This window comes from Cetorhinus maximus, chromosome 21 (assembly GCF_964194155.1).
Source record: "Cetorhinus maximus chromosome 21, sCetMax3.hap1.1, whole genome shotgun sequence".
Lineage (NCBI taxonomy): Eukaryota > Metazoa > Chordata > Chondrichthyes > Lamniformes > Cetorhinidae > Cetorhinus > Cetorhinus maximus.
In genome coordinates, this window is record NC_135899.1 from 43,878,261 (window position 1) to 43,904,125 (window position 25,865).

The 25,865-nt window shown below is 45.0% G+C and overlaps 1 protein-coding gene across 1 annotated transcript in view; it reads left to right on the plus strand.

Annotated features, from left to right (window-relative positions):
* The window catches only part of col9a2 (procollagen, type IX, alpha 2), a 173,372-nt gene that overhangs the window by 123,333 nt on the left and 24,174 nt on the right, over positions 1–25,865 (plus strand). Inside the window, exons 24-29 of the mRNA XM_078566890.1 lie at positions 10,801–10,872; positions 11,106–11,141; positions 14,729–14,773; positions 15,718–15,750; positions 16,240–16,386; positions 19,064–19,118. Coding sequence (XP_078423016.1) covers positions 10,801–10,872; positions 11,106–11,141; positions 14,729–14,773; positions 15,718–15,750; positions 16,240–16,386; positions 19,064–19,118 — 388 coding nt within the window. The remainder of the gene's footprint in view (positions 1–10,800; positions 10,873–11,105; positions 11,142–14,728; positions 14,774–15,717; positions 15,751–16,239; positions 16,387–19,063; positions 19,119–25,865) is intronic.

The following is a 25,865-nucleotide window of genomic DNA, read 5'->3' on the forward strand; positions in this document are numbered from 1 at the left end:
AAAACTGCACACACTGTTCAAGATGTGGTTTCACCAAAGGCCTGTACAAGTTTAGCAATACAAACATATGAATTAGGAGCAGGAGTAGACTATTTGGTCCCTTGAGCCTTCTCTGCTATTTGATAAGATCATAGCTGACCTGATTGTGGCCTGTATTTTCCTGCCTACCCCCTTTACCCTTTCACTCCTTTGTCAGTTAAGAATCTGTCTAACTGAGCCTTAAAAATATTCAATGACGTGGCCTCCTCTGCTCTCTGGGGAAGAGAATTCCACAAATTAATGCCTCTCTGAGAGAAGCAAAATCTCCTCATCTCCGTCTTAAATGGGAGACCCTTTATTTTTACACTGTGTCCCCTCTTGTAGTCTCTCCCACAAGGGGAAACATCCTTTCAGCGTCCACTCTGTCATGTCCCCTCAGGATCTTATATGTTTCAATATGATAATTCTTTTAAACTGCAATGGATACAGGCCCAACCTGTCCAACCTTTCCTCATAAGACAGTCCCTTCATCCTAGGAATCAGCCAAGTGAACCTTCTCTGCGCTGTTTCTAATGCAATTACACGCTTTCTTAAATAAGGAGATCAAAACTGTACACAGCACTCAAACCGTAGCAAATCATCCCTACTTTTATATTCCATTCCCCTTGCAATAAACGCCAAAATTCCATTTGCCTTCCTAACCACTTGCTGCACCTGCATACTAACTTTATGTGATTCATGCACCAGGACAAGCAGGTCCCCCTGTATTGCAGAGTTCTGCATTTTCTCTCTATTTAAATAATATACTGCTTTTCTATACTTCCTGCCAAAGTGGACAAGTTCACAATTTCCTGCATTATACTCCATCTGCCAAATTTCCTCCCACTCACTTAACCTATCTACATCCCTTTGACTCCTTATGTCCTCTTCACAGTTTACTCTCCTACCTGTCTTTGTGTTATCAGCAAATTGCGCAATCATACATTTGGTCCCTTCATCCAAGTCATTGTTGTAGATTGTAAATAGTTGAGGCCCCAGCACTGATCTCTGTGGCACTCCATTGGTTACATCCTGCCAACCCAAAAATGGCCCATTTATCCCTGCTCTCTGCTTCCTGTTAGCTAACGAATCCTCTATCCATGCTAATATATACCATTAGTTCTTATTTTGTGCAGTACCCTTTGATTTGGCATCTTGCCAAATGCCTTGGGAAATCCAGATACACCATATCTATATCCTTTAACCATGTTGCTTGTTACTCCCTCAAAGAACTCTAATAAATTAGTTAAACATGATTTCCCTTTCACAAAATCATGTTGACTCTGCCTGATTGCATTAAGATTTTCTAAGGCCCTGCTTAACACAGTAATAGATTCTAGCATTTTTCCCTATATCAGATGTTAAGCTAACTGACCTGTAGTTTCCTGTTTTCTGTCTCCCTCCTTTCTTGAATAGAGGGAGAATAAAACATTTTCTGTTTTCCAATCTGAAGGGAGATTTCCAAAATCTAGAGAATTTTGGAAAGTTAAAACCAATGCATCCACTATCTCAACACTAACTTTTTTTAAAACCCTAGGATGAAGTCTATCAGGACCTGGGGACTTATCAGCTTTTAGTTCTAATAATGTTCTCCCTTTCCCTGCTGATTGTAATTGTTTTAAATTCCTCCCTTTTCACCCTTTGATTTATAATTATTTCTGGGGGGTTTTGTGTGTCTTCTATAGTAAAGAGCTGTTCAATGCTTCCGCCATTTCCTATTTTCCATTATTAGTTCACCACATTCGCTCTTTTGATGACCAACACTCACTTTAGCTACTCTTTTCCTTTTTAATTACCTGTAGAAACTCTTACTTTCTGTTTTTATTTTTCTAACTAGCTTTCTCTCGTATTCTAATTTCTCCCTCATTTTTTTTAGCCACCCTTTGCTGTCCAGTTTACTGACCCGCCACTAATCTTCGCTGAATTGTACACTTTTTCTTTCAATTTGATACTATCTTTAACTTCCTTAGTTAGCCACGAATGATGCGTCCTTTTCCTCAAGTTTTTTTTTCCACTGGAACATATCTTTGCAGACCAGACCCACAGTAATGTGGTTGACTCTTAACTGCCCCCTGAAACCATTCAGTTCAAGCGTAATTAGAGATGGGCAACAAATACTGGCCTTGCCACATCCCATGACAGAATTTTTTCTTAAATTAAGTTTAAAACACCAGCCTTAGACCCGCTGTTATCTCCTTCAAACTGAATGCATAATCTAATCATTTAATGATCACTGCTACCTAGGGCAATGAGACAGTCTCATTGCACATTACCAGGTCTTGAATAACTTGCCCTCTGGTTGGTTCTAGAACGTGCCCCTCCAAGAAACTGCCCCGAAAACAGTCATCTTCCAGGCTACCTTTGCCAATTTGATTCGCCATACCTTTCTCACAAGACCCCATTACTTCTTTCTGTATATCCCATCCTACAGTGTCGTTACTGATGGTGGGGAGGTGGGGGGTGGGGGGCTATAAACCACTCCCACAACTGACTTCTTGCCTTTGCTTTTTTTCATCTCTACCCAAACTGATTCTACATCTTGATCTTTAAAACAAAGGCCATCTCTCACTATTGTACTAATGTCATCCTTAATTAACAGAGCCACCCCACCACCTCTTCCTAGCTTCCTGTCCTTCCAGAATGTCATGTACCCTTGAATATTCAGGTCCCAGCCATTGTCACCTTGTAGCCATGTCTCTGTAATGGCTATCAGATCATACATATTTATTTTTATTTGAGCTGTCAATTCATTTGTTTTGTTACAAATGCTATGTGCATTCTGATATAGAGCTTTTAGTTCTGTCTTTTTACTAAGACTTCTTTATTCCTGTACTCCAATCCTCTTGAAATAAAAGCATAACCGATGCATATTGGAAACCATGATTCCATTTCAGTGGACAGAAGATCTCAGCTACACCTGCAATTTTCCAATGTGCTTGGGAGCCATGTTGCCTGCACATCGAAGCAAAAGCTTTGTGACAGTTTTGGTGAGATGGCTTCTTTGAGCCCATGTGTGGTTTTGAGAAGGACATGCAATTAAAATTTTGTTCTTGTTTCTTTCAATTTTTCAAAGGTGCAATTCTGTTTTGTCTATCTCACAAGCCTGACCAACAGTTTCCACTTCTTATCTTTGATGGCTGTCCATCTTGGTTCTCTGGTTATTGGCCCTCTTGTCCTCAATTGCTCCCTCTGTAGTTCTAATAAATACGTGAATACTGTTGGATACTGGCCACACAGTTAAAACAGGGACAGTCATTTAGCCCTGTATCTCGATTTTAACCTGCTCTTTTGAATAGTTGCACTGGGAACCCACAGGAAGGCAGCAGCATCCCATATTAAATAAACAGACTGGGTCCTGGACCTGGCTGCAATATCAGTCAGGGGCTTGAGATGGGGAACAATGATGGCTCTATTATCAGGCCCGATTTGCTGGGAGGTGGATTGTGGACAAGAGGAAGCCCAGACAGGAGCTCAATTTTAAGCTTCCATGTAGGCCAGAAAGGACAGGAATGCTTCTCCTTGCCTCATAAGGAAGCTTTGGGCCTCCCTTGCCCTGGGCTCCCCAACTCCTATCCACGATTGCATTCAAAGCCCCCCATTCACTGCCAACGACCATTCCCATGATTAGCCTGGCCTCCGTGTCCCCAGGCTCCCCAGGTTCATCATCCGCACATAGTGTTCACATCTCTCCATCACAGTACCACACCCCACCCCCACCCCTAAATTCAGAACCTAAGTGCTCCCAGAACGGTGACTTTGCAAACACCTCTTGGACACTCCTAGAGTGGAAACAAAAAGAACTTATTGTCTGATGGTCAATGTTTCTACCTTTCCAGTTCATTATGTTCAAAACCTTTCATTCTGTTCTCTGCCTTCTTGATGCCAACTCTCATTATTTTACTGCCAGTAAGAGTAAGCCTCTCTTGCAATCCTGCAAGAGGGCTCGGAGGTCCCAGAATTTTTCATTGGCTTCTACGTCCTTGGGGAACACATTTTCTACTCACACAAATATGAATAATTATTTTGTGTACTGTTGAATAATTTATATATTTTCCTATGCCCAAATTTGCATAAAATATGCATAATATGAAGCTAGTTACATTCACATTAGGTAAAATATATAGTAGATATATTCTATCAGATATAATAGAAAATTGTATAGTGTAGATTGATTTATAACTCATTTTTTTTATGAAATTCATTAGATTTGAAAAGCAGAACACTGCAGATGCTGGAAATCTGAAATACAAGCAGAAAATGTTGCAATCAGCAAGTCAGGCTGGAAGAAACAGTGTTTACGTGACCTGTAATGTTAACTCGGTTTCTCTCTCTATGATGCTGCCTGACCTGTTAAATATTTCCAGCATTTTTTGTTTTATTTCATTTATTTGGACTCCACTTCTATAATTTAAAAATGGCAAAATACTGAATATGACTTTCTTACTAAAATATTCATCTAAACACAAGGACACATAGTGTCCAGGTGACTAAATTTTAGTTAAAGCATGGTCATCTCAGTGTTATTTCTCTTTTTAAAAATCTGATTTTCTGTTATTAGGATGGTTTATATTGATGGGGGTAGAGGATCATTGATGGCATTGGATTTAAGAGACCCAATAGCACTGGAGACCTAGTTTGTCCTGAGTCTTGATGCTGTCATCAGCTCTCAATTTACAATTAAACATGCTTATATGTTTGGCTTTTACAGTTCTCATGATAGGAGAGTGAGATTTGTACCTTGGCTTCCTGTGGTTACATTGTAAAATCTATGACTGAACCCCAACAATAGAATTAAAACAAAAATACTGGAAAAACTCAGCAGGTCTGACAGCATCTGCGGAGAGGGATACAGTTAATGTTTCGAGTCCGTATGACCCTTCAACAGATCTAAGATATATAGAAATGAGATGAAATATAAGCTGGTAGAAGGGGGTGGGACAGGAGAGCTCGATCGGGGGCCAGTGATAGGTGGAGGCCAAGAAGAGACTGCCAAAGATGTCAGTATTTTGCTTTTACCCAACAATAGAATCATGGCGCCACGGCAATCTGTGTCTCCAAATCAGCAGACAGGATAAGGGAGAGTGTTTTATCAATGATAACCTACAGAGCCAATCAACTCCCAGTCTCCAAATACCAAAACTACAGAGCAAATACATATAAAAGCTTGGGACTGAATTTCCTTCCTTAATGGGAATGTTAATCAGTCTTTAGTCTGGAATGGAAGCAGGAAGAAAATGAAATGGGAAGTGTTGTGCTTGCAAATCTCTGCTTTAAATAGGAAACAGCAGGACTAAGTGTGGTTTCATATGAACTTGTTCAAGATTAAATGAACCACTAATGCAATTTGTAAACCAGCAGTCAGTCGATATAGGTTTATGCTTGAAACATAGAAAATAGGAGCAGGAATAGATAATTTGGCCCTTCAAGCCTGCTCCACCATTCAATATGATCATGGCTGTTCCTCTATCTCAACGCTGTACTCCTGCGCTATACTCCATACCCCTTGACGCCTTAGGAGTCCAGAAATCCATCTATTTCCTTCTTAACTATATTCAGTGACTTGGCCTCCACAGCCCTCTTTGGTAGAAAATTCCCCAGGTTCGCCACTCTCTGAGTGAAGAAGTTTCTCCTCATTCAGTCCTAAATGGTCTACCCTGTATCCTGTGTCTGTGACCCCCTTATTCTAGAGCCTCCAGCCAGAGGAAATATCATTCCTGCATTCAGTCTGTCCATCCTTGTCAGAATGTTATATGTTTAAATGAGATCCAATCTCATTCTTCTAAACTCCAGTGAATACGGGCCTAGTCAGCCCAATCTCCCCTCATATGACAATCCTGCCATCCAAAGAATCAGTCTGTGAACTTTCGCTGCACTCCCTCTATGGCAAGTATATCCATTCTTCAGTAAGGAGACTAAAACTACACACAATACTCCAGGTGTGGTCTCACCAAGGCCCTGTACACCTCAGTAAGACATCCTTTATTCCTCCTGTACTCAAGTCCTCTCGCAGTGAAGGCCAACATGCCATTTGCCTTCTTAACTGCTTGCTGCACCTGCATGCTTGCTTTCAGTGATTGGTGTCCAAGGACATTCAGATCCCTTTGTACATCAACATTTCCCAATCTATCACCATTTAAATAATCCTCTGCCATTCTGTTTTTCCTACCAAAGTGGATAATTTCACACTATCCATGTTATACTGCATCTGCCATGTATTTACCCACTCATCAACCTGTCTAAATCGCCTTGAAGCCTCTAAAGACTCTCCTCACCGCTCACATTCCCACCAAGTTTTGTGTTGTCAGTAAACTTGGAAATAGTACATTTGGTTCCCACATGCAAATCATTGATATATACTGTGAATAGCTGGGGCCCAAGCACTGATCCCTGCGGCACCCCAGTAATCACTGCCCATCACTCTGACAGAGACCCATTTATTCCTACTCTCTGTTTCCTGTCTGCTAACCAATTCTCAGTCCATGCCAATATATTACCCCCAATCCTATGTACTTTAATTTTACACATTAACCTCTTATGTGGGACTTTATCAAAAGCTTTCTGAAAATCCACAAACACCACATCCACTGGTTCTCCTTTATCTATTCTGCTAGTTATGTCCTCAAAAAACTCCAGTAGGTTAGTCAAACATGATTTTCCTTTCATAAATCCATGTTGACTTTGTCTAATCCCGTTGATATTTTCTAAGTATCCTGTTATCACATCCTTTATAATGGACTCTAGCATTTTCCCCACTACTGAGGTTAGACTAACTGGTCTATAATTCACTGTTTTCTCCCTCCCTTTTTTAAATAATGGAGTTACATTTGCCACGCTCCAATCTGCCAGGACCATTCCAGAATCTACAGAATTTTGGAAGATGACAACCAACACATCCACTATTTCCATGACCACTACCTTCAGTATCCTGGGGTGTAGATTATCAGGCCCTGGGATTTATCGGCTTTCAGTCTCATTAATTTTTCTGTTTTAGTAATACCAATTTCCTTCAATTCCTCCTTCTCACTAGACCCTTGGTGCCCTAGCATTTCTGGGAAGTTATTTGTGTCTTCCTTTGTGAAAACAGAGCTAAAGTATTTGTTTAATTGCTCTGCCATCTCCTTGTTCTCTATTATAAATTCTCCCAAAGCAGACTGTAAGGGACCTATTTTTGTCTTCACTGATCATTTTATTTTTACATACTTATAGATGCTTTTACAGTCTGCTTTTATATTCCTTGCAAAGTTTACTCTCATACTCTATTTTTCCCCTCTCAGTCAATCTCTTGGTTCTCCTTTGCTGAATTATAAACTGCTACCAATCCTCAGGTGTGCTACTTTTTCCAGCAACTTTATATGACTTCTCTTTGGATCTAATAGTATTCTTAATTTATTTTGTTATCCATGGTTGGGCCGCTTTTCCTGTTTTGTTTTTGCGCCAGAAAGGAATGTATAACTGTTGCAATGCATATATTCATTCCTTAAATATTAGCCATTGTCTATCCACTGTCATGCCTTTTAATGAAGTTCCCTAATCTATCTTAACTAACTCGTGCCTCGTACCTTTGTCGTTTCCTTTGTTAAGATTTAGGACCCCAGTTGCAGATCAGACTACTTCACTTTCCATCCTAATGAAGAATTCTACCAAGTCATCACTATTCCCTAAAGGACCCCGCACATTAAGGTTATTAATTAAACCCTCCTCATTGCACAAATACCAAATCGAGGATAGCCTGTTCCCTAGTTGGTTCCTCGACATACTGGTCTAAAAAACCACCTTGTACATACTCCAGGAATTCATTTGCCATAGTTTATTGCTAATTTGGTTTTCCCAGTCTATATGTAGATTGAAAAAAAGTTAGCAACTTATGCTCTTTATGCCAAACCAAATCTCTTGATTTTTTTATTTAAGAGCCTAATTTATGAGGTGGTGGAGTTGACATTACTGTAATACAACCACAGTGGTTGGAGGTTAAAGTGCTTCACTGCTGCAGAGAATTTCAATCTTGGATACAGGTGCTATCTGATGCATCAGCTTTCACTCCTGTGAGAGGTGGTGTGGGACTCATTCACTGGAGATCTCTGGGTGAATCTGATTTCAGAGCAGGTCCCACTGATGTGAGGAATGTTGGGAGGGTGTTGACAGTCAGTGTGAGGAATGTTGGGAGAGGGTTGACGGTCAGTGTGTGGAATGTTGGGAGGGGGTTGACAGTCAGTGTGAGGAATGTTGAGAGGGTGTTGACGGTCAGTGTTGGGAATGTTGGGAGGGTGTTGACAGTCAGTGTGAGGAATGTTGGGAGGGGGTTGACGGTCAGTGTGTGGAATGTTGGGAGGGTGTTGACGGTCAGTGTTGGGAATGTTGGGAGGGGGTTGACAGTCAGTGTGAGGAATGTTGAGAGGGTGTTGACGGTCAGTGTTGGGAATGTTGGGAGGGTGTTGACAGTCAGTGTGAGGAATGTTGGGAGGGGGTTGACGGTCAGTATGTGGAATGTTGGGAGGGTGTTGACGGTCAGTGTTGGGAATGTTGGGAGGGGGTTGACAGTCAGTGTGAGGAATGTTGAGAGGGTGTTGACGGTCAGTGTTGGGAATGTTGGGAGGGTGTTGACAGTCAGTGTGAGGAATGTTGGGAGGGGGTTGACGGTCAGTGTGTGGAATGTTGGGAGGGGGTTGACGGTCAGTGTGTGGAATGTTGGGAGGGTGTTGACGGTCAGTGTTGGGAATGTTGGGAGGGGGTTGATGATCAGTGTGAGGAATGTTAGGAGGATGTTGACGGTCAGTGTGAGGAATGTTGGGAGGGGGTTGATGGTCAGTGTGAGGAATGTTGTTCGGGTGTGGACGGTCAGTGCGAGGAATGTTGGGAAGATGTTGATGGTCAGTGTGAGGAATGTTGGGACGGGTATTGGCGGTCAGTGTTAGGAATATTTGGAGGGTGTTGACGGTCAGTGTGAGGAATGTTGGGAGGGTGTTGACGGTCAGTATGAGGAATGTTGGCAGGGTGTTGACCGTCAGTGTGAGGAATGTTGGGATGGGTGTTGATGGTCAGTGTGAGGAATGGTGAGAGGGTGTGGACAGTCAGTGTGAGGAATGTTGGGAGGGTGTCGATGATCAATATGAGGAATGGTGGGAGGGTGTCGATGGTCAGTCATGGGGCTGGATTGTTATCCTCGAGTGGGAGTTCGGGAAATTCTCGGCTCAGCCTGCCCACCTTGGGAGAAAGTGCCTGCAAAATTGGGCTTTTCAGCCCAGGGAGTGGGTGTGGGCTGCGGTTCGGTGGCAGCAACAGGAGATGCCGGGTGAGGGGGCGGGCCGTTTAACAGGACCACCTTGGTGCTGTGGGACTTTGACCCAGTTATAATAAAAACAGAAAGGCCCTCCAGCCTTCACCCCTCACACCCTTTCACCCCCTACACACCCGCCACTCACTATCCACACCATTTCATGTCCTCTACTCACCTCCCATGGCCCCTCATACCATCCATGCCAAGCTATGTCCCCCAACCAACTCTTGTAGTTGCTCATGCACCCCCATGGCAAGGCATGCCCCCACCCACCCCCTATGGCCAACAATGCCCCCCATGGCAAGGCATGTAAAGAAAACCATTTTAAAAAACAGTCATTCATTGATAAATTTCCATTTTGTTAAAAAAACTCCGTTTTACTACAGGCTAATAAAGGTGTTAATCACCCAGATCTTTTAAAGTATCAGTAGCACAAACTGCAGGCACTTGAAACCTCTTTACCTTGTGTAAATAAACATTGGAAAATTGACAGCATAGATCAGAGAGCTAGAGCTGTCAATCAAGCAGCGGTTTCCTTGGAGATCAAGTGGTTCAGTACTCTAATGGATGTCTGGGCTCTTAGCCAAGAATGCATAATGAGTCATAATTACACATCCTATCGTCATTATCGGGTTCATTGCTACTATACAGTGCATAGTGAGTGAATGGGCATGAAAGTATCATAGTTTGAAATGAGATGCCATTGGGGGTAGATGGGAGGCATACCTTGGGCATGTAGGGTGTGGGCGGGGAGGCATTCTTGACATGGTGGCATGAGGGGCCAAAGGGATTGGGTGGAGGGACATATCTTGGCATGGGGGAGCCATAGGGGATGGATGGGGAGTATACCTTGGCGTGGGGAGCCATAGGGGGCGGGGGGGTATACCTTTGCATCAGGGGCATGAGGAGTCATAGGGATTGTTTGGCGGGCATGCCTTGGTATGCGAGGCATGAGGAGAACCTACCAGAGGTGTGGCAAGCCACGACTCTTTGAGAAGCTGGCCTGACTGCATGAAAATTGCAGAGGACTAGGACATACCTATCCCCACAATGGAATTGGCCAGGCCAGGAACGCAGGGTATGGGCTTGCCACCTGAACCAGCCCCGTACCCATAAAAGGCACTCCTGAAAATCGGAAATGGGATAGAAAATCGCTGAATCGGGTCCCGACCGCCATTCTTAGAGGTCAGCCAAGTCTCTCCGAGTCTGCAAAAATCCAGCCCATGGAGTCACTAGGGCATAGAAGGAGGCCATTCGGCTCATCATATCCATGTCAGCTCTTGAATGTGCCTGCCAGAAAGCAACTGAATATCTGGTTCACCTGATCCCTGCACATAGGAACATGCCAGTTACCAAGGAGACAAGTGATAATGACACCTCAGACCATATGGTTAGCACAGATCATAGCCAATGTAGAACAGAGGTTTATTTGGAGAGAGCATTGATGGTATTGTTGCACATTTTGTTGCTTCATTCACATTTTTAAATCAATATTTGCCTTGTTTTAGGGCACTAAAGGAGAACGAGGTCCCACTGGAATCCCAGGGCCTCAGGGTATCCCTGGATTTAAAGGAGATAAGGTAAGCAATAGGATTCTATGCTCAATGTTGTACAATTTTGGCACTCATTACACAGGCGTGCTCTCGTTGTGTACAGGAGCCCAAGTTTCATCAGCATGATGGTAGGAACAGGGCTTGGGAGAAGTAACTCTCACTCTTTTCGTTGGAGAATGGAATGTCAGATAGGTCTGGCTCCAATTCAGTGCAAAGGTAAACAGCTCTAATCCCAGACTTTCTTTCCACTCTGTCTCCAGGGATTCCAAGGCAAAACAGGACCCAAGGGTGGTTTTGTAAGTACCTGATTTTATATGATTGAATTGTGCTGTGTGTGTGTTTATGTCTCGGTGTGTCTTTGCAGATGTGTTCATGTCTGTTTTTCTGTCCATGTATCTTTATGCCTGCATTTCTGTGTATATTTCTATGAGTGTGTGTGTGTGTCTTTGCCTGTGTGCATCCTTTTGTATGAGTCTGTCTTTGTGTGTGAGAGTTTCTGTTTGGATTATAAAGAGGAGAACCTCAGACACCAGGGATTGGAAAGGAGTGGAAGCAGTGAGCAGCAGCTGATTAAAAGGGCAAGAACTCCAGGCAGGAAGTGTTCAAAAGGAGCAGGGGGGTGGGGGGTGAGCAGCAGCTGATACCAGGCAGGGGCAAACTCAAAAAGGGACATCATAGTCACATCCGGCAAGGAGCAGTGAGGGCTAAGGAATCAGAGCTAGGAAGTTAATTTAATCATTTATCTAAATATTAAGATATAGTGTCCTTTAAATAAACAAATAGTCCCAAAATCTAAGAGAAGGGCAAGACCCAGAACAGTACTGGAGAAATTACACAGTTATATCACAGCACAAGGAAGGGTAGCATGGGTAAATCTACAGGTGAACATCAAATTGAATCGACCTGCAACTTAAAGTGGATCATTAATTACTTTAAATGCTAAAAAATATAAGATCAGTTGATTAAATTCACAGATTAATAATTAAATAAATAAAACAGGGTTATATAGGGATGGCAGTGCAGGTGTGTTACGAAACTGCAACATACGAAAGTTCGTGGAAAGTATCGCAGTCCGGATGAGCACATCTGCAGTAAGTATCTGCAGCTCAAGGAACATCAGCTCAGATTTGGTGAACTGAAATCTGAACTGCAGACATTGTGGGGGAACAGGGAGGGGGGAGAGTTACCTGGACACTGATCCAGGAGACAGCCACACCCCTTAAGCTAAGGAGAGGGTATGGGTCTGGTTAGTGGTCAGGGACAGAAGGGTGTGACTGTGACTCAAGCAGGTAAAGGATCCCAGGTGCTGTGCTGGTAGAGCCTCAGCCTTTGTCCTTATCCAACAGGTACAAGGTTCTTGCTGTCTGTGTGTATGGGGGCAAAGTCTGCAAGCTGATAAGCAAACTGTGCATGGTACTGTGGTACTGGAGGCCTTTCAGTTAGGGGGAGTGAAGAGCAACGTGGTAGTGGTAGTTATAGGGGATGGGATAGTCTGAGGGATAGATATTGTTCTTGGAAACTACAACGGCACATTCAGAATGTTGTTTGCCTACTCGCTGCCTGGGTTCAGGTCATTTTCTCACAGCTGGGAGGGGTGGATCTAGCTGTCCATGGTCCATGTTGAAACCAACAACATAGGGAAGAGTAGGCAAGAGGTCCTATTTGGACAGTACTAGGAACTATGAGCTAAATTAAAGAACAGGACCTCAAGAGTTACAATCTGTGGATTATTACCCAAAGCACTTGCAAATTGGCATTGGGGATGGCAGATTATGGAGGTGAACACATGGCCCTAAGAAGTGCTATGGGTAAGAGGGGTTCTATTTCATGGGACACTAGCACCACCGCTGGACCAGAAAGGAACTCAAACCTGTTCCGCTATTCAATGAGATCATGCCTGATCTGTGATCTAACTCCAAATACTGTAGCAGCCTTTGTCCCATATCCCTTAATACCTTTGGAGAATGAAAATCTATCAGTCTCAGATTTAAAATTAACAATTGATTCAGCATCATTTTCCTTTTGCAGGAGAGGATTTCAAACTTTTACCAACCTTTGTGTGAAAAATTGTTTCCTAATTTCACTCTTGAAATTTTCTGGGCTTTTCCCCCACCTGGATCTAGACTCCCCAACCAATGGGACTATTTCCTCTCTATCCCCTACCCTCTCAATCCATTCTTCTTAATATCTCAAAAATTTTGACCAAATTGTCCCTCAATCTTCTAAATTCCAGTGATTGCAAATCTTAGTTTCTGTGATCTTTCCTCATAATTTAACTCTTGGTATCCGGTGGCTGGAATTAACGCTTCCCTACCGGTGGGGTTGAAGACAAGGAGATACATAAACTCCAGTGGGTGCCATATCTGCTGCCTATCTACCTGCAGTTTTACCAGCAACAAGCATGGCTCCCACTGGATTCAATACCTACCCTTGAGCCAATTTTGAGACCCTTAAGTTGGCAATTAATGCCTCCTTCCCCCTTGCTGGGGTCTGCCAGCCTAAACTAACCTTCCTGCAGTTCCTTACTGCATACAGGTAGTGGCCAATGTTCCCAGTAATGTTACGGGTACGAGAGAGTCGATGGCCTCTATTTGGCTGACAGCTCTCTGAGGTGGGATTTCCTGTTGCTGAGGAGTTGAAGTCCTGTCTCAAGCCAATTAATGGCCAGCCATCTGTTAAATGGATGTGGGCAGCTGTCCAGAGTGGGGGCGGATTTCTCTGCCAACCTTTCAGCTGGGTGCAGGGGGACCATAGCACCCCATTAAATCCAGCCTTAGCTGTTATTCTGGAGAATCTACGCTGCACCCGCTCCAAGGTCAGTCTATCCTTCTTTAGGTGTGGTGCCCAGAGCTGCTCCCAGTAACTTCCTCTAGAAATAAAACTTAGTGGCTGATTTGACTTTTTACAGCCTTGTTAGCCTATGGGGCAACTTTTAGTGATTAATGTGTTTGTACTCCGACATCCCTCTGTTCCTGTACCCCACCTACACTCTCACCTTCCAAGTAATGTGACCTCCCTATTCCTCCCACCAACCTGCACTATCTCACATTTGTGTTGAATTTCATTTGCCAATTATTTGCCCATTCTTCAAGTTTATTAATCTCTTGTTGCAGTTCTCCTCAGTATTGACCATCCCCCCACCCACAATTTGGTATCATCCACAAATTTAGAAGTTGTGTTTTTGATTCCAGAGTCCAAATGGTTACTGTAAATTGTGAACAGCAGTGGTCCCAGCACTGACCCTTATGGAAAACCACTTCCCACCTTCTCCCATAACGACTCTTTACTGGCTTTCTGTATTAAAGCCAGCTAGCAATCCATTCTGCCACTTCTCCCCTGACTCCACATTCTCTGACTTTATTCATTAGTTGATTATGGGGCACCTTGTCAAAGGCCTTTTGAATATCCAGATAAATTACATATACTACATTACTATTGTGTACTCTCTCTATTACCTCCTCAAAAATTTCAGTAAGGTTGGTGAAGTAAGATTTTCCATTTACTCATTACTAAATTTTAATTGCTCCACCATTGGTGGCTGAGCCCTAAATTCTGGGATTCCCTTCCTAAACCTCTTTGCCTCTCGATCTCTCTTTCCTCCTTTAAGACGCTCCTTAAAACCTACCTCTTTGATCAAGCTTTTGATCAGCTGCCCTGCTTTCTCATGTTGCTCGGTGTCATTGTGAAGTGTTTTGGGATGTTTTCCTACATTAAATACAAGCTGTTGTTGTCTGTGTTTGGCTATTTGTGCTATGTGTCTCTGTGTGTGTGGTTGGGAGAGGGAAACTGATATCTTCCTGACCTTTGCTCATCCTAACACTGTAAAGAACTGGTTGGTGTGATTTGACTCAATCAATATGATTGTTTGCATTGCTGCTTGTAGGGTGACCCTGGAGTGGAAGGATTGGACGGTGATAAAGGTGAAAAGGTAAGACCCAGGGATCCTACACGTGGATTCAAGACAAACATTCAAAGTTTACAGCATGCTTGATTTCTGAGCCATGGAGTAATTGCCTTTTGTTCTGAAGCACTGCTGATGTGTACACCCGCCTTACCCCCATCTCTGCTAACCCCAGGAAGCAGACTGCGGTGATGGTGAAATCAAACTTTCACTCTGGCTGGTGGCAACTTGTGCCTCACCTGAACTACATGAAAAATGTCGCAAAGAGTGTCTCAATTGTCCCCTTGTCCCTCAGGTGGTAAATGACGTGACAGCTCAGGGCCAGGCCTAGGAACTGATCAGTCCCTAAGGATTTGTCCGTTTTATTTTTCAGGACAATCCTAGGCTAGGCCTCTGTCAGGATCCCTGAGGTCTCAAACTCCCATCCAATGAGGGACATACGGTTTGAAAGGATTTATTTCTCAGTGTGAATTAACCGTGTAATAATCAGAAGAGCAGGCTGGCAGACCAGGGTATCAGGGAACCAGCTCCACTGTGCAGGTGTAGTGAAGCAGAAAGCCCAATGACCCAGTATCAAGCCCCAGGTCCAGGGACCCTGCATTCAGCCCAGGGACCCTGCACCAAGCTCAGACCCTGGATCAAGGCCCAGAGTTTTGGAATGGCCACGTTGGCAGAGAGGAGACTTGTAAGAAAACACTCCTCCTCAAATACTCTGCTCCTGGGTAGCAGGCCACCTCTGTGGCCAGGTTTGGACCCTTTGGAGGACTCAGGAAGACTGAACCCAGCTGTCAGCGTTCTCACAATACACTAATTAAACTTAGAGACCAAGCTAGGGATGGATTAGAGAAATCTGACACCTCTAAAACACCCAGGGTTGTGTCCAGTCCGGCTGCAGTTTGGTGTCTATCTGTTTGGTGCCTTTGTTGAATGATTTAACTTGAACGACCAACATTTTCTCTCTATCCTCACAGGGAGACTCAGGAGAGCCTGGAGTGAAGGGACAGGTCAGTCTGATTACAATCCAAAGCCTTGGGTACTGTTCTAAAAACCAATTTTATGGAATGTTAATATTTACTCTGATGTTTTCTTGGACAGGTTTATAAAGTCTAGCTCCCTTATTGTAACTGAAGTGCGAACTGTTAATAACTCTATCTCAGTCCTTGTGGCTGCACCTTATGTGAAAGGCCATAGACCCTGAGAGCTGCGGGGAGCCCGGCCATGGAGTGGCGATTGACTATTTGATCATTGGAGGCATCGCAGCAGAGGATGAATTGTTCCTCATCCAATGTCCAATCAGAGCCATCTCTAGCAGGGGTCAGGAGGGGGACTGTGTGTGTTGGGGTATGTTTGGATTGTGTGGAGATAAAATTGGGTTTAGGGTTGGAGGAAGGAGTGGGGGTAGGTGTATGAGGTGGTTGGGGGGATGGGATGGGTTTATCAGTCATGCTGCCAACAGGCCCATTGAAGTCTAACCCTGTTTTGTTTCCCTGCAGCAAGGTGTAACTGGGGAGCCAGGCTATCGAGGTCCGTCTGGTAACCCGGGAGAGCCAGGGGCACAGGGTCGGGTTGGATTGCCCGGCCCCCGAGGTCCCAATGGAGAACGTGGTGTTACTGGAGCAACAGGTCGTCAGGGAATCGCTGTAGGTATCTCCACAGTGTTACACAGGCAGTCATCTCTCGCTAGAGTCTCCAAAGGGAGAGCGGGGTTTAGGGATCAGGTACAACAAGCAGAGACCCACAACACACAATCAATAATCATTGTTATCTCCCAGTGCTGCCTCTTGGTGAACCATGAGGAGCATAGTGATAAACTTCAAGAAAACATAAGACAGGTTGGTGGAGTTAGTGGACGAGTGGCAGATGAAATTTAACGCAGAGAAATATGAAGTGATTCATTTTGGCAGGAAGAATGAGGAGAGACAATATAAATGGTTATGATTGTGATTGATAATATGATTGTGGACACACGGCAGCGGTGAAGCAGTTTGTTTATTGAAAGTGCTGATGTTGTACGAATGACCAGGTACTCCCTTCTCTTGGTTCACACATTCATTCCAGAAACAAAATCAGAGAGGGCTGTTTGGGCTGGTTTGAACTCTGACCTTTCAGCTCTTAGACCCGGCTTCAAATTAACACCAGGCTGATGAGATGACTGTCTGTTCTCACTTTGAGCGAATGTTTTGGTGTCTAAACCAAGTTACAAGTTTATGGGCCCAAGGCACAGAACTAACCCTGTGCTGTTCCTGCCCTGGGAGCATTTGATAGGACAGTGTAGAAGGAGCTTTACTCTATCTAACCCCGTGTTGTACCTGCCCTGGGAGTGTTTGATGGGGACAGTGTAGAGGGAGCTTTACTCTGTATCTAACCCCGTGCTGTACCTGCCCTGGGAGTGTTTGATGGGGACAGTGTAGAGGGAGCTTTACTCTGTATCTAACCCCGTGCTGTACCTGCCCTGGGAGTGTTTGATGGGGACAGTGTAGAAGGAGCTTTACTCTATCTAACCCCGTGCTGTACCTGCCCTGCAAGTGTTTGATCGGGACGGTATAGAGGGAGCTTTACTCTGTATTTAACCCCGTGCTGTACCTGCCCTGGGAGCGTTTGATAGGGATAGTGTAGAGGGAGCTTTACTCTATCTAACCCTGTGCTGTACCCGTCCTGGGAGCATTTGATGGGGATAGTGTAGAGGGAGCTTTACTCTATCTAACCCCATGTTGTATCTGCCCTGCGAGTGTTTGATGGGGACAGTGTAGAGGGAGCTTTACTCTGTATCTAACCCCGTGCTGTACCTGTCCTGGGAGTGTTTGATGGGGACAGTGCAGAGGGAGCTTTACTCTGTATCTAACCCTGTGCTGTACCTGTCCTGGGAGTGTTTGATGGGGACAGTGTAGAGGGAGCTTTCCTCTGTATCTAACCCTGTGCTGTACCTGTCCTGGGAGTGTTTGATGGGGACAGTGTAGAGGGAGCTTTACTCTGTATCTAACCCCGTGCCGTACCTGTCCTGGGAGTGTTTGATGGGGACAGTGTAGAGGGAGCTTTACTCTGTATCTAACCCCGTGCTGTACCTATCCTGGGAGTGTTTGATGGGGACAGTGTAGAGGGAGCTTTACTCTGTATCTACAGTATTTTTAGTAATGAGCTCAAGCTTCTTAGCTGTTTGACCATCTGGTGAGACAGAAGTGGCCATGAATTTTTCAGGTTGTCTCAGTGTTGTGTCTTTAGGAACACTCATTAACTTAGCTTATTCCGACTGTTAAACTGTGAAGTGGATGAGCTGCTTTACAACTCAATTGTAAAATATTTTAGGAAATATTTCTATTCTGCATCCAATATCTGAAGGATCCATGGGCTGGATTTTACTGGGGTGCATATCGCGCCCCCCCCCACCCCACCAGCACCGTAGTCCCTGCAGCGGCAGGTTTGAGCACTAGTCACTGCTGGGACTACAGACAGTCCCTGGGGAAGAAGTGTCATAGATCCTGTGGGGATTTAGAATGGGCCGGCCTGGTGAGCCCAGCCAAGGACTAGGTTTTAGAGGTTGAGTTGGGGAAGGCTTAAAGGAGGGGGCATATTCTTACAAGGGGGTACCTCCGGTGGGCACAGAGCACCCTCCCCCCCCCCCCCCACCACCCCACTCACAAAGGAGGTTACCCCCACCCCTTCCTGCCCAAAAGCAGCCCCCTCAGTGAAAGCTGTCAGGCTGGTCACCTGGCCTCTGCCTTCCCCTGCCGCAAGTAAAATAATGGCTGAGGCGGAATGCGTAATTGGCCACATAAGGGCCTCAGTTGGCCCAAGAAGGGGGGTAGTGGGGGGGGTTGACCATTGTGATATGGGAGACAGTTCAGGGGTGGGCAGGAAGGCAGTGGGCAAGCAACCCATTTTATTTTCCAAGCATCCCTGCCTTCAAATACCCTGGGTGGGGGGGCCTAAAATCTAACCTCACGTTCCCAGATTATCATGAGGGGTTGCATTGCCATTAATGGCCAGTTGAGGGAGATGCTGAGCTTTTTTTTGACCTGCTATGCCTGCAGTGCCACCAGCAGCCCGACTGAGGTATTGCAACTGAGTATTTTAATTGATGCAAAATAAACTCTTAAGAAAAGCCAGTTTCTTTCTAAATGCAAAACCCATGAAAAAGTGCAAATTATATCCTGGTTGTAAGTCACAGAGAAAAGTTAAGGTTATGGATTATATTTTTTTCTGCAATAAAGCATTAAAGGGTTATGAGTGAGCCCTGACTGTAAAGATAGGGTGGGCCAGATTATGCTCAGTCCAGGAGTACAAGACTCCAACCTCATCACTTTCTCTTTCTTTCTACAGGGACGAGATGCAGGAGATCAGCATATTATTGAGGTTGTCCTGAAAATGATGCAAGGTCAGTGCTGAGAGTTCATTTTTGAAAATAATTCTTAAGATACTGAGCTTACTGAGAGAGTGTGTGTGCCACTGACTGTATTTGTGTCACTGTCAGTATAAATGTGTCACTAACTATGTGTGTGTCACTGTCAATGGGTTTCACTGTGTGCGTATGTGTGTGTGTGTGTGACAGTATGTTTGTCATTGTCAATGTGTGCGTGTGTCACTGTCTGTGTTTGTCACTGTCATTGTGTTTGTTACTATCAGTGTGTGCGTGTGTCACTGTCAGTGTGTGTGTCACTGTCAGTGTGTGTGTCAAATTCTGAGAGAACTTTGAATTCCAGCATCCCTCCGCCTGTCTGCGTCCTTTCCCTCCTATTGTGAGCCAGTTTGTCCTGCATGGATAGAGATGGGGAGAGTGTATCTGGACGCCTGCCGGGCCAGATGATAAGTATGCCTGGCCTGTGTGGGTGGTGAATGGCCCCATGGACAGGATGAGGACAATGACGGTGAGTGTGTGAGAGTGAATGGTGATGTCCCTTGCACTGGCAGTGAGTGAGGGCCCTGTGGATGTGCGATGGGTTTGTGAGTGTGTGAGTTGGGAGTGATGAAAAGAGTGATTTACCCTGGTGGAACGGAGGAGATCATTCATCCTTTTGCGGCACTGGGTGGCTGTCCTCCTCTGCAGGGCATTCACGCTGACCACCGCGGCCACCGCCTCCCAAGCCGGTTTGGTGACTTTGCTGCTTATCCTGCGGCCAGAATGGGGGATGGAGCACATCCTGGTGGCCTCCATGGCATCCAGCAGTCGCTCGAGGGACTGGTCGTTGAAGCAGTCAGGCTGCAGTCTTTTTTCCTTTGCTGACCACGTCTCTCTGGCAGCGGTGGTGAGCTGGTGGTGATGAGCGCTTTGCTGGCGGCTGCCTTTTAAAGATGGCAACAGCAGGGTGAATGAGAGCCAGCCCACCATGGAAACAGCATGTTTCATGGGAGTGAATAAATAATGAGGCGGGCTTGGGAAGATACGGCATGAAAACCCGCAATTTTCATTGGCAGGTAGGACTAAATTTTACCTGCCCGCTACCGCACTTTGTGCAATTCTGGGAAAGTTCAGCTCAATGTCGATGTAAGTGTCACTGTCGTGTGTGTGTGTCACTGTAATGTTTGTGTGTGTGTGTGTGTGTGTGTGTCACTGTCAATGTATGTGTTGTGTCATTGTCAGCGTGTGTGTGTCATTGTCAGCGTGTGTGTGTCAATGTATTTGTGTGTCACTGTCAGTGTGTGTGTTGTGTTACTGTCAATGTATGTATGTGTCATTATCAGTGTGTCATGGTCAGTGTGTGTGTGTCACTGCCAGTGTGTGTGTTGCATCACTGTCAATGTGTGTGTGTCGCTGTCTGTCTGTGTGTGTGTGTGTTGTATCACTGTCAGTGTGTGTGTTGTGTCACTGTCAATGTATGTGTTGTGTCATTGGCAGTGTGTCATTGTCAGCATGTGTGTGTCATGGTCAGTGTGTGTGTGTGTCACTGTCAGTGTGTGTGTCAATGTATTTGTGTGTCACTGTCAGTGTGTGTGTTGTGTCACTGTCAATGTATGTGCTGTGTCACTGTCAGTGTCATTGTCAGCGTGTGTGTGTCATGGTCAGTGTGTGTGTCATGGTTAGTGTGTGTGTCACTGTCAGTGTGTGTGTTGCATCACTGTCAATGTGTATGTGTCACTGTCTGTCTGTCTGTGTGTGTTGTGTCACTTTCATTGTGTGTGTGTGTGTCACTGTCAGTGTGTGTCGTGTCACTGTCAGAGTGTGTGTGGCACTGTTATTGTGTGTGCCACTGTCAGTATGTGTGTCCCACTGTCAGTGTGAATGTGTGTCACTGTCAATGTGTGTCATTGTCAGTGTATGTGTCACTGTCGGTGTACGTGTGTGTCACTGTCAGTGTGTGTGTCACTGTCAGTGTATGTGTCACTGATTGTGCAAGTCAGTCAGTGTGTACATGTCACTGTCATTGTGTGTGCGTGTCACTGTCAGTCTGTATGTGTGACACTGTCAATGTGTGTCACAGTCAGTGTGTGTGTCAGTCAGTCTGTACATGTCACTATCAGTGTGTGTGTCACTGTCATTGTGAGTGCCACTGTCAGTGTGTATGTGTGTCACTGTCAGTGTGTTTCATTGAGAGTGTGTGTGTGTCACTGTCAGTGTGTGTTTATCACTGTCAGTGTACGTGTGTGTCACTGTCAAAGTGTGTGTCACTGTCGATGTGTGTGTCACTGTCGATGTATGTGTCACTGTCAGCGTGTGTCAGTCAATGTATATGTGTCACTGACTGTATCTGTGTCATTGACTGTGTGTGTCACTATCAGTGTATATGTGTCACTAACTGTGTGTGTATCACTGTAAATGTGTGTGTGTCACTATGTTTGTGTAACTGTCACTGTGTGTGTGTAATTATCATGTGTGTGTCACTGTCAGTGTGTGTGGCACTGTGTTTGTGTGGCACAGTTATTGTGTATGTATCGCCATCACTGTCCTTGTGTGTTGTGTCACTGTCAGTGTGTTTCACTGTCACTTTCTGTGTTACTGTCAGTGTGTGTGTCACTGTGTTTTTGTCACTGCCAGTGTGTGTGTGTCACTGTCAATTTTACTGTGTCACAATGTTTGTGTCACTGTCACTGTGTGTGTCACTGTCAATGGGTGTGTGTCTGTCACTGTCAGTGTGTATGTCACTGTCAATATATATGTGTCACTGACTGAATCTGTGTCATTGACTGTGCGTGTCACTATCAGTGTATATGTGTCACTAACTGTGTGTGTATCACTGTAAATGTGCGTGTGTCACTATGTTTGTGTCACTGCCACTGCGTGTGTGTAATTATCAGTGTGTGCGTCATTGTGTTTGTGTGTCACTGTTATTGTGTATGTATCACCATCACTGCGTGCGTTGTGTCACTGTCAGTATGTGTCACTGTCAGTGTATGCCACTGCCAGTGTGTGTGTGTCAATGTGTTTGTGTGTCACTGTCAGTGTGTGTGTTGTGTCACTGCCAGTGTGTCATTGTCAGCGTGTGTGTGTCATGGTCAGTGTGTGTGTGTCACTATCAGTGTGTGTGTTGCATCACTGTCAATGTGTTTGTGTCACTGTCTGTCTGTGTGTGTATGTGTTGTGTCACTTTCATTGCATGTGTGTCATGTCAGTGTGTGTTGTGTCACTGTCAGTGTGTGTGTCATGTCACTGTCAGAGTGTGTGTCTCACTGCCAATGTGTGTGTTGTGCCACTGTCCGTGTTAGTGCGTGTGACACTGTCAGTGTCTGTGCCACCGTCAGTGTGTGTGTCAATGTGTTTGTGTGTCACTGTCAGTGTGTGTGTTTTGTGTCACTGTCAGTGTGTGTGTGTGTGCCACTGCCAGTGTATGTGTGTGTGTATGTGTGTCACTGTCAGTGTGTGTGTCACTGTCAGTGTGTTTGTTTGTCAGTGTGTGTTTGTGTGTGTGTGTCATCTCTATGTGCGTCACTGTCTGTGTGTGTGTCACTGTCAGTGTGTGTGTTTGTCACCGTGTGTGTGTGTGTGTGCACGCGTGCATGTGTCAAGGTTTGTGTGCGTGTGTTACTGTGTGTCACTGTGTTTGTGTGTCACTGACTGTATGTGTGTCACTCTGTGTGTCACTTTCAATTTCTGTGTCACTGTCAGTGTGTGTGTCACTTTCTGTGTGTGTGTGTTTTTGCCACTGTCAGTGTGTGTGTCACTGTCAGTATGTGTAACACTGTTTGTGTGTCACTGTCAGTGTGTGTGTCTCACTGTCAGCATGTGTTTTTTCCACTGTCAGTGTGTGTGTCTCACTGTCAGTGTGTGTTTTTGCCACTGTCAGTGTGTGTGTGTCACTGTCAGTGTGTGTGTGTTTGTCACTGAATGTGTGTCACTGTGTCTGTGTCACTGTCAGTGTGTGTGTGTCACTGTGTTTCTGTGTTACTGTCAGTGTGTGTGTCACTGTTTTTGTCACTGCCAGTGTGTGTGTGTCACTGTCAATGTTTCTGTGTCCCAATGTTTGTGTCACTGTCACTGTCAATGTGTGTGTGTGTGTCAATAGATTTGTGTCACTATGTCTGTGTCATTGTCAGTGTTTGAGTTACTGTGTTTGTGTGTCACTGTCAGTGTGTGTTGTGTCACTGTCAGTGTGTGTTGTGTCATTGTGTATGTGTGTGTTGTGTCACTGTCAGTGTGTGTCACTGTCAGTGTGTGCCACTGCCAGTGTGTGTGTCAATGTGTTTGTGTGTCACTGTCAGTGTATATGTTGTGTCACTGCCAGTGTGTCATTGTCAGTGTGTGTGTGTCACTATCAGTGTGTATGTTGCATCACTGTCAACGTGTTTGTGTCACTGTCTGTCTGTGTGTGTATGTGTTGTGTCACTTTCATTGCATGTGTGTCATGTCAATGTGTGTTGTGTCACTGTCAGTGTGTGTGTCATGTCACTGTCAGAGTGTGTGTCTCACTGTCAATGTGTGTGTTGGGCCACTGTCTGTGTTAGTGCGTGTGACGCTGTCAGTGTCTGTGCCACCGTCAGTGTGTGTGTCAATGTGTTTGTGTGCCACTGTCAGTGTATGTGTTTTGTGTCACTGTCAGTGTGTGTGTGTGCCACTGCCAGTGTATGTGTGTGTGTATGTGTGTCACTGTCAGTGTGTGTGTCACTGTCAGTGTGTTTGTTTGTCAGTGTGTGTTTGTGTGTGTGTGTCATCTCTATGTGTGTCACTGTCTGTGTATGTGTCACTGTCAGTGTGTGTGTTTGTCACCGTGTGTGTGTGTGTGTGTGTGCACGCGTGCATGTGTCAAGGTTTGTGTGCGTGTGTTACTGTGTTTGTGTGTCACTGACTGTATGTGTGTCACTCTGTGTGTGTCACTTTCAGTTTCTGTGTCACTGTCAGTGTGTGTGTCACTTTCTGTGTGTGTGTTTTTGCCGCTATCAGTGTGTGTGTCACTGTCAGTATGTGTAACACTGTTTGTGTGTCACTGTCAGTGTGTGTGTCTCACTGTCAGCGTGTGTTTTTTCCACTGTCAGTGTGTGTGTCTCACTGTCAGTGTGTGTTTTTGCCACTGTCAGTGTGTGTGTGTCACTGTCAGTGTGTGTGTGTTTGTCACTGTGTCTGTGTCACTGTCAGTGTGTGTGTGTCACTGTGTTTCTGTCAGTGTGTGTGTCACTGTTTTTGTCACTGCCAGTGTGTGTGTGTCACTGTCAATGTTTCTGTGTCCCAATGTTTGTGTCACTGTGTGTGTCACTGTCAATGTGTGTGTGTGTGTCACTAGATTTGTGTCACTATGTGTGTGTCATTGTCAGTGTTTGAGTTACTGTGTTTGTGTGTCACTGTCAGTGTGTGTTGTGTCACTGTCAGCGTGTGTTGTGTCATTGTGTATGTGTGTGTTGTGTCACTGTCAGTGTGTGCCACTGTCAGTGTATGTGTCACTCTGTGTGTGTGTGTGTGTGTCACTCTCTATGTGTGTCACTCTCTATGTGTGTCACTGTCTGTTTGTGTCACTGTCTGTGTGTGTTTGTCACTGAGTGTGTGTGTGCATGCACGCACACGTGTTAAGGTTTGTGGATGTGTCACTGTGTTTGTGTCTGCGTGTTTGTGTGCCACTACCTGTCTGTGTGTGCTGTGTCACTGTCTAGTGTGTGTGTCAGTTTCTGTGTGTGTGTGTCACTGTCAGTTTGTGTGTTACTTTCTGTGTGTGTGTGTGTCACTGTCAGTGTGTTTTACCACTCTCAGTGTGTGTGACACTGTCAGTATGTGTAGCACTGTGTTTGTGTGTCACTGTCAGTGTGTGTTTCACTGTCAGTGTGTGTTTGTCACTAAGTTTGTGTGTCTGTGTGTCACTGTGTTTGTGTGTCACTGTCAGTGTGTGTAGCACTATGTTTGTGTGTCATTGTCAGTGTGTGTGTGTGTCACTGTCAGTGTGTGTCGCTGACTGATAGTGACATGTACACACTGGCTGACTTGCACTGTCATTGTGTGTGTCACTGTCATTGTGTCTGTGTGTATCAATGTCAGTCTTTATGTGTGTCAGTGTGCGTGTTGTGTCACTGTCAATGTGTTTTGTTTGTTAGTGTGTGTGTCACTCTGTGTGTGTCACTGTCTGTGTTTGTGTCACTGTCTGTGTGTGTGTTTGTCATTGTGTCTGTGTGTTTGTCACTCTGTGTGTGTGCACGTGCACGCATGTGTCAAGATTTGTGTGTGTGCGTTACTGTGTTTGTGTCACTGTCTGTGTGTCACTGTCAGTTTTTGTCTCACTGTCAGTGTGTGCATGTGTCACTGTCAGTGTGTGTAGCACTGTCCTTGTATGTCACTGTCAGTGTGTGTGTCTCACTGTCAGTGTGTGTTTTTGCCACTATCAGTGTGTGTGTGTGTCACTGTCATTGTGTGTGTTTATCACTGAGTGTGTGTGTGCACACGCACGCCACTGTCAGTGAGTTTGTGTCACTGTGTTTGTGTCACTGACAGTGTGTGTGTGTGTCACTATGTTTGTGTCACTATGTGTGTGTCATTGTCAGTGTGTGTGTCACTGTCAGTTTGTGTGTCACTTTCTGTGTGTGGGTGTCACTGTTGGTGTATGTTTTTGCCACTTTCAGTGTGTGTGTCACTGTCAGTATGTGTAGCACTGCGTTTGTGTGTCAGTGTGTGTGTCACTGTCACTGTGTGTGTCACTGTCAATGTGTGTGTGTGTGTCACTATGTTTGTGTCATTGTCAGTGTGTGTGTCACTGTCAGTTTGTGTGTCACTGTC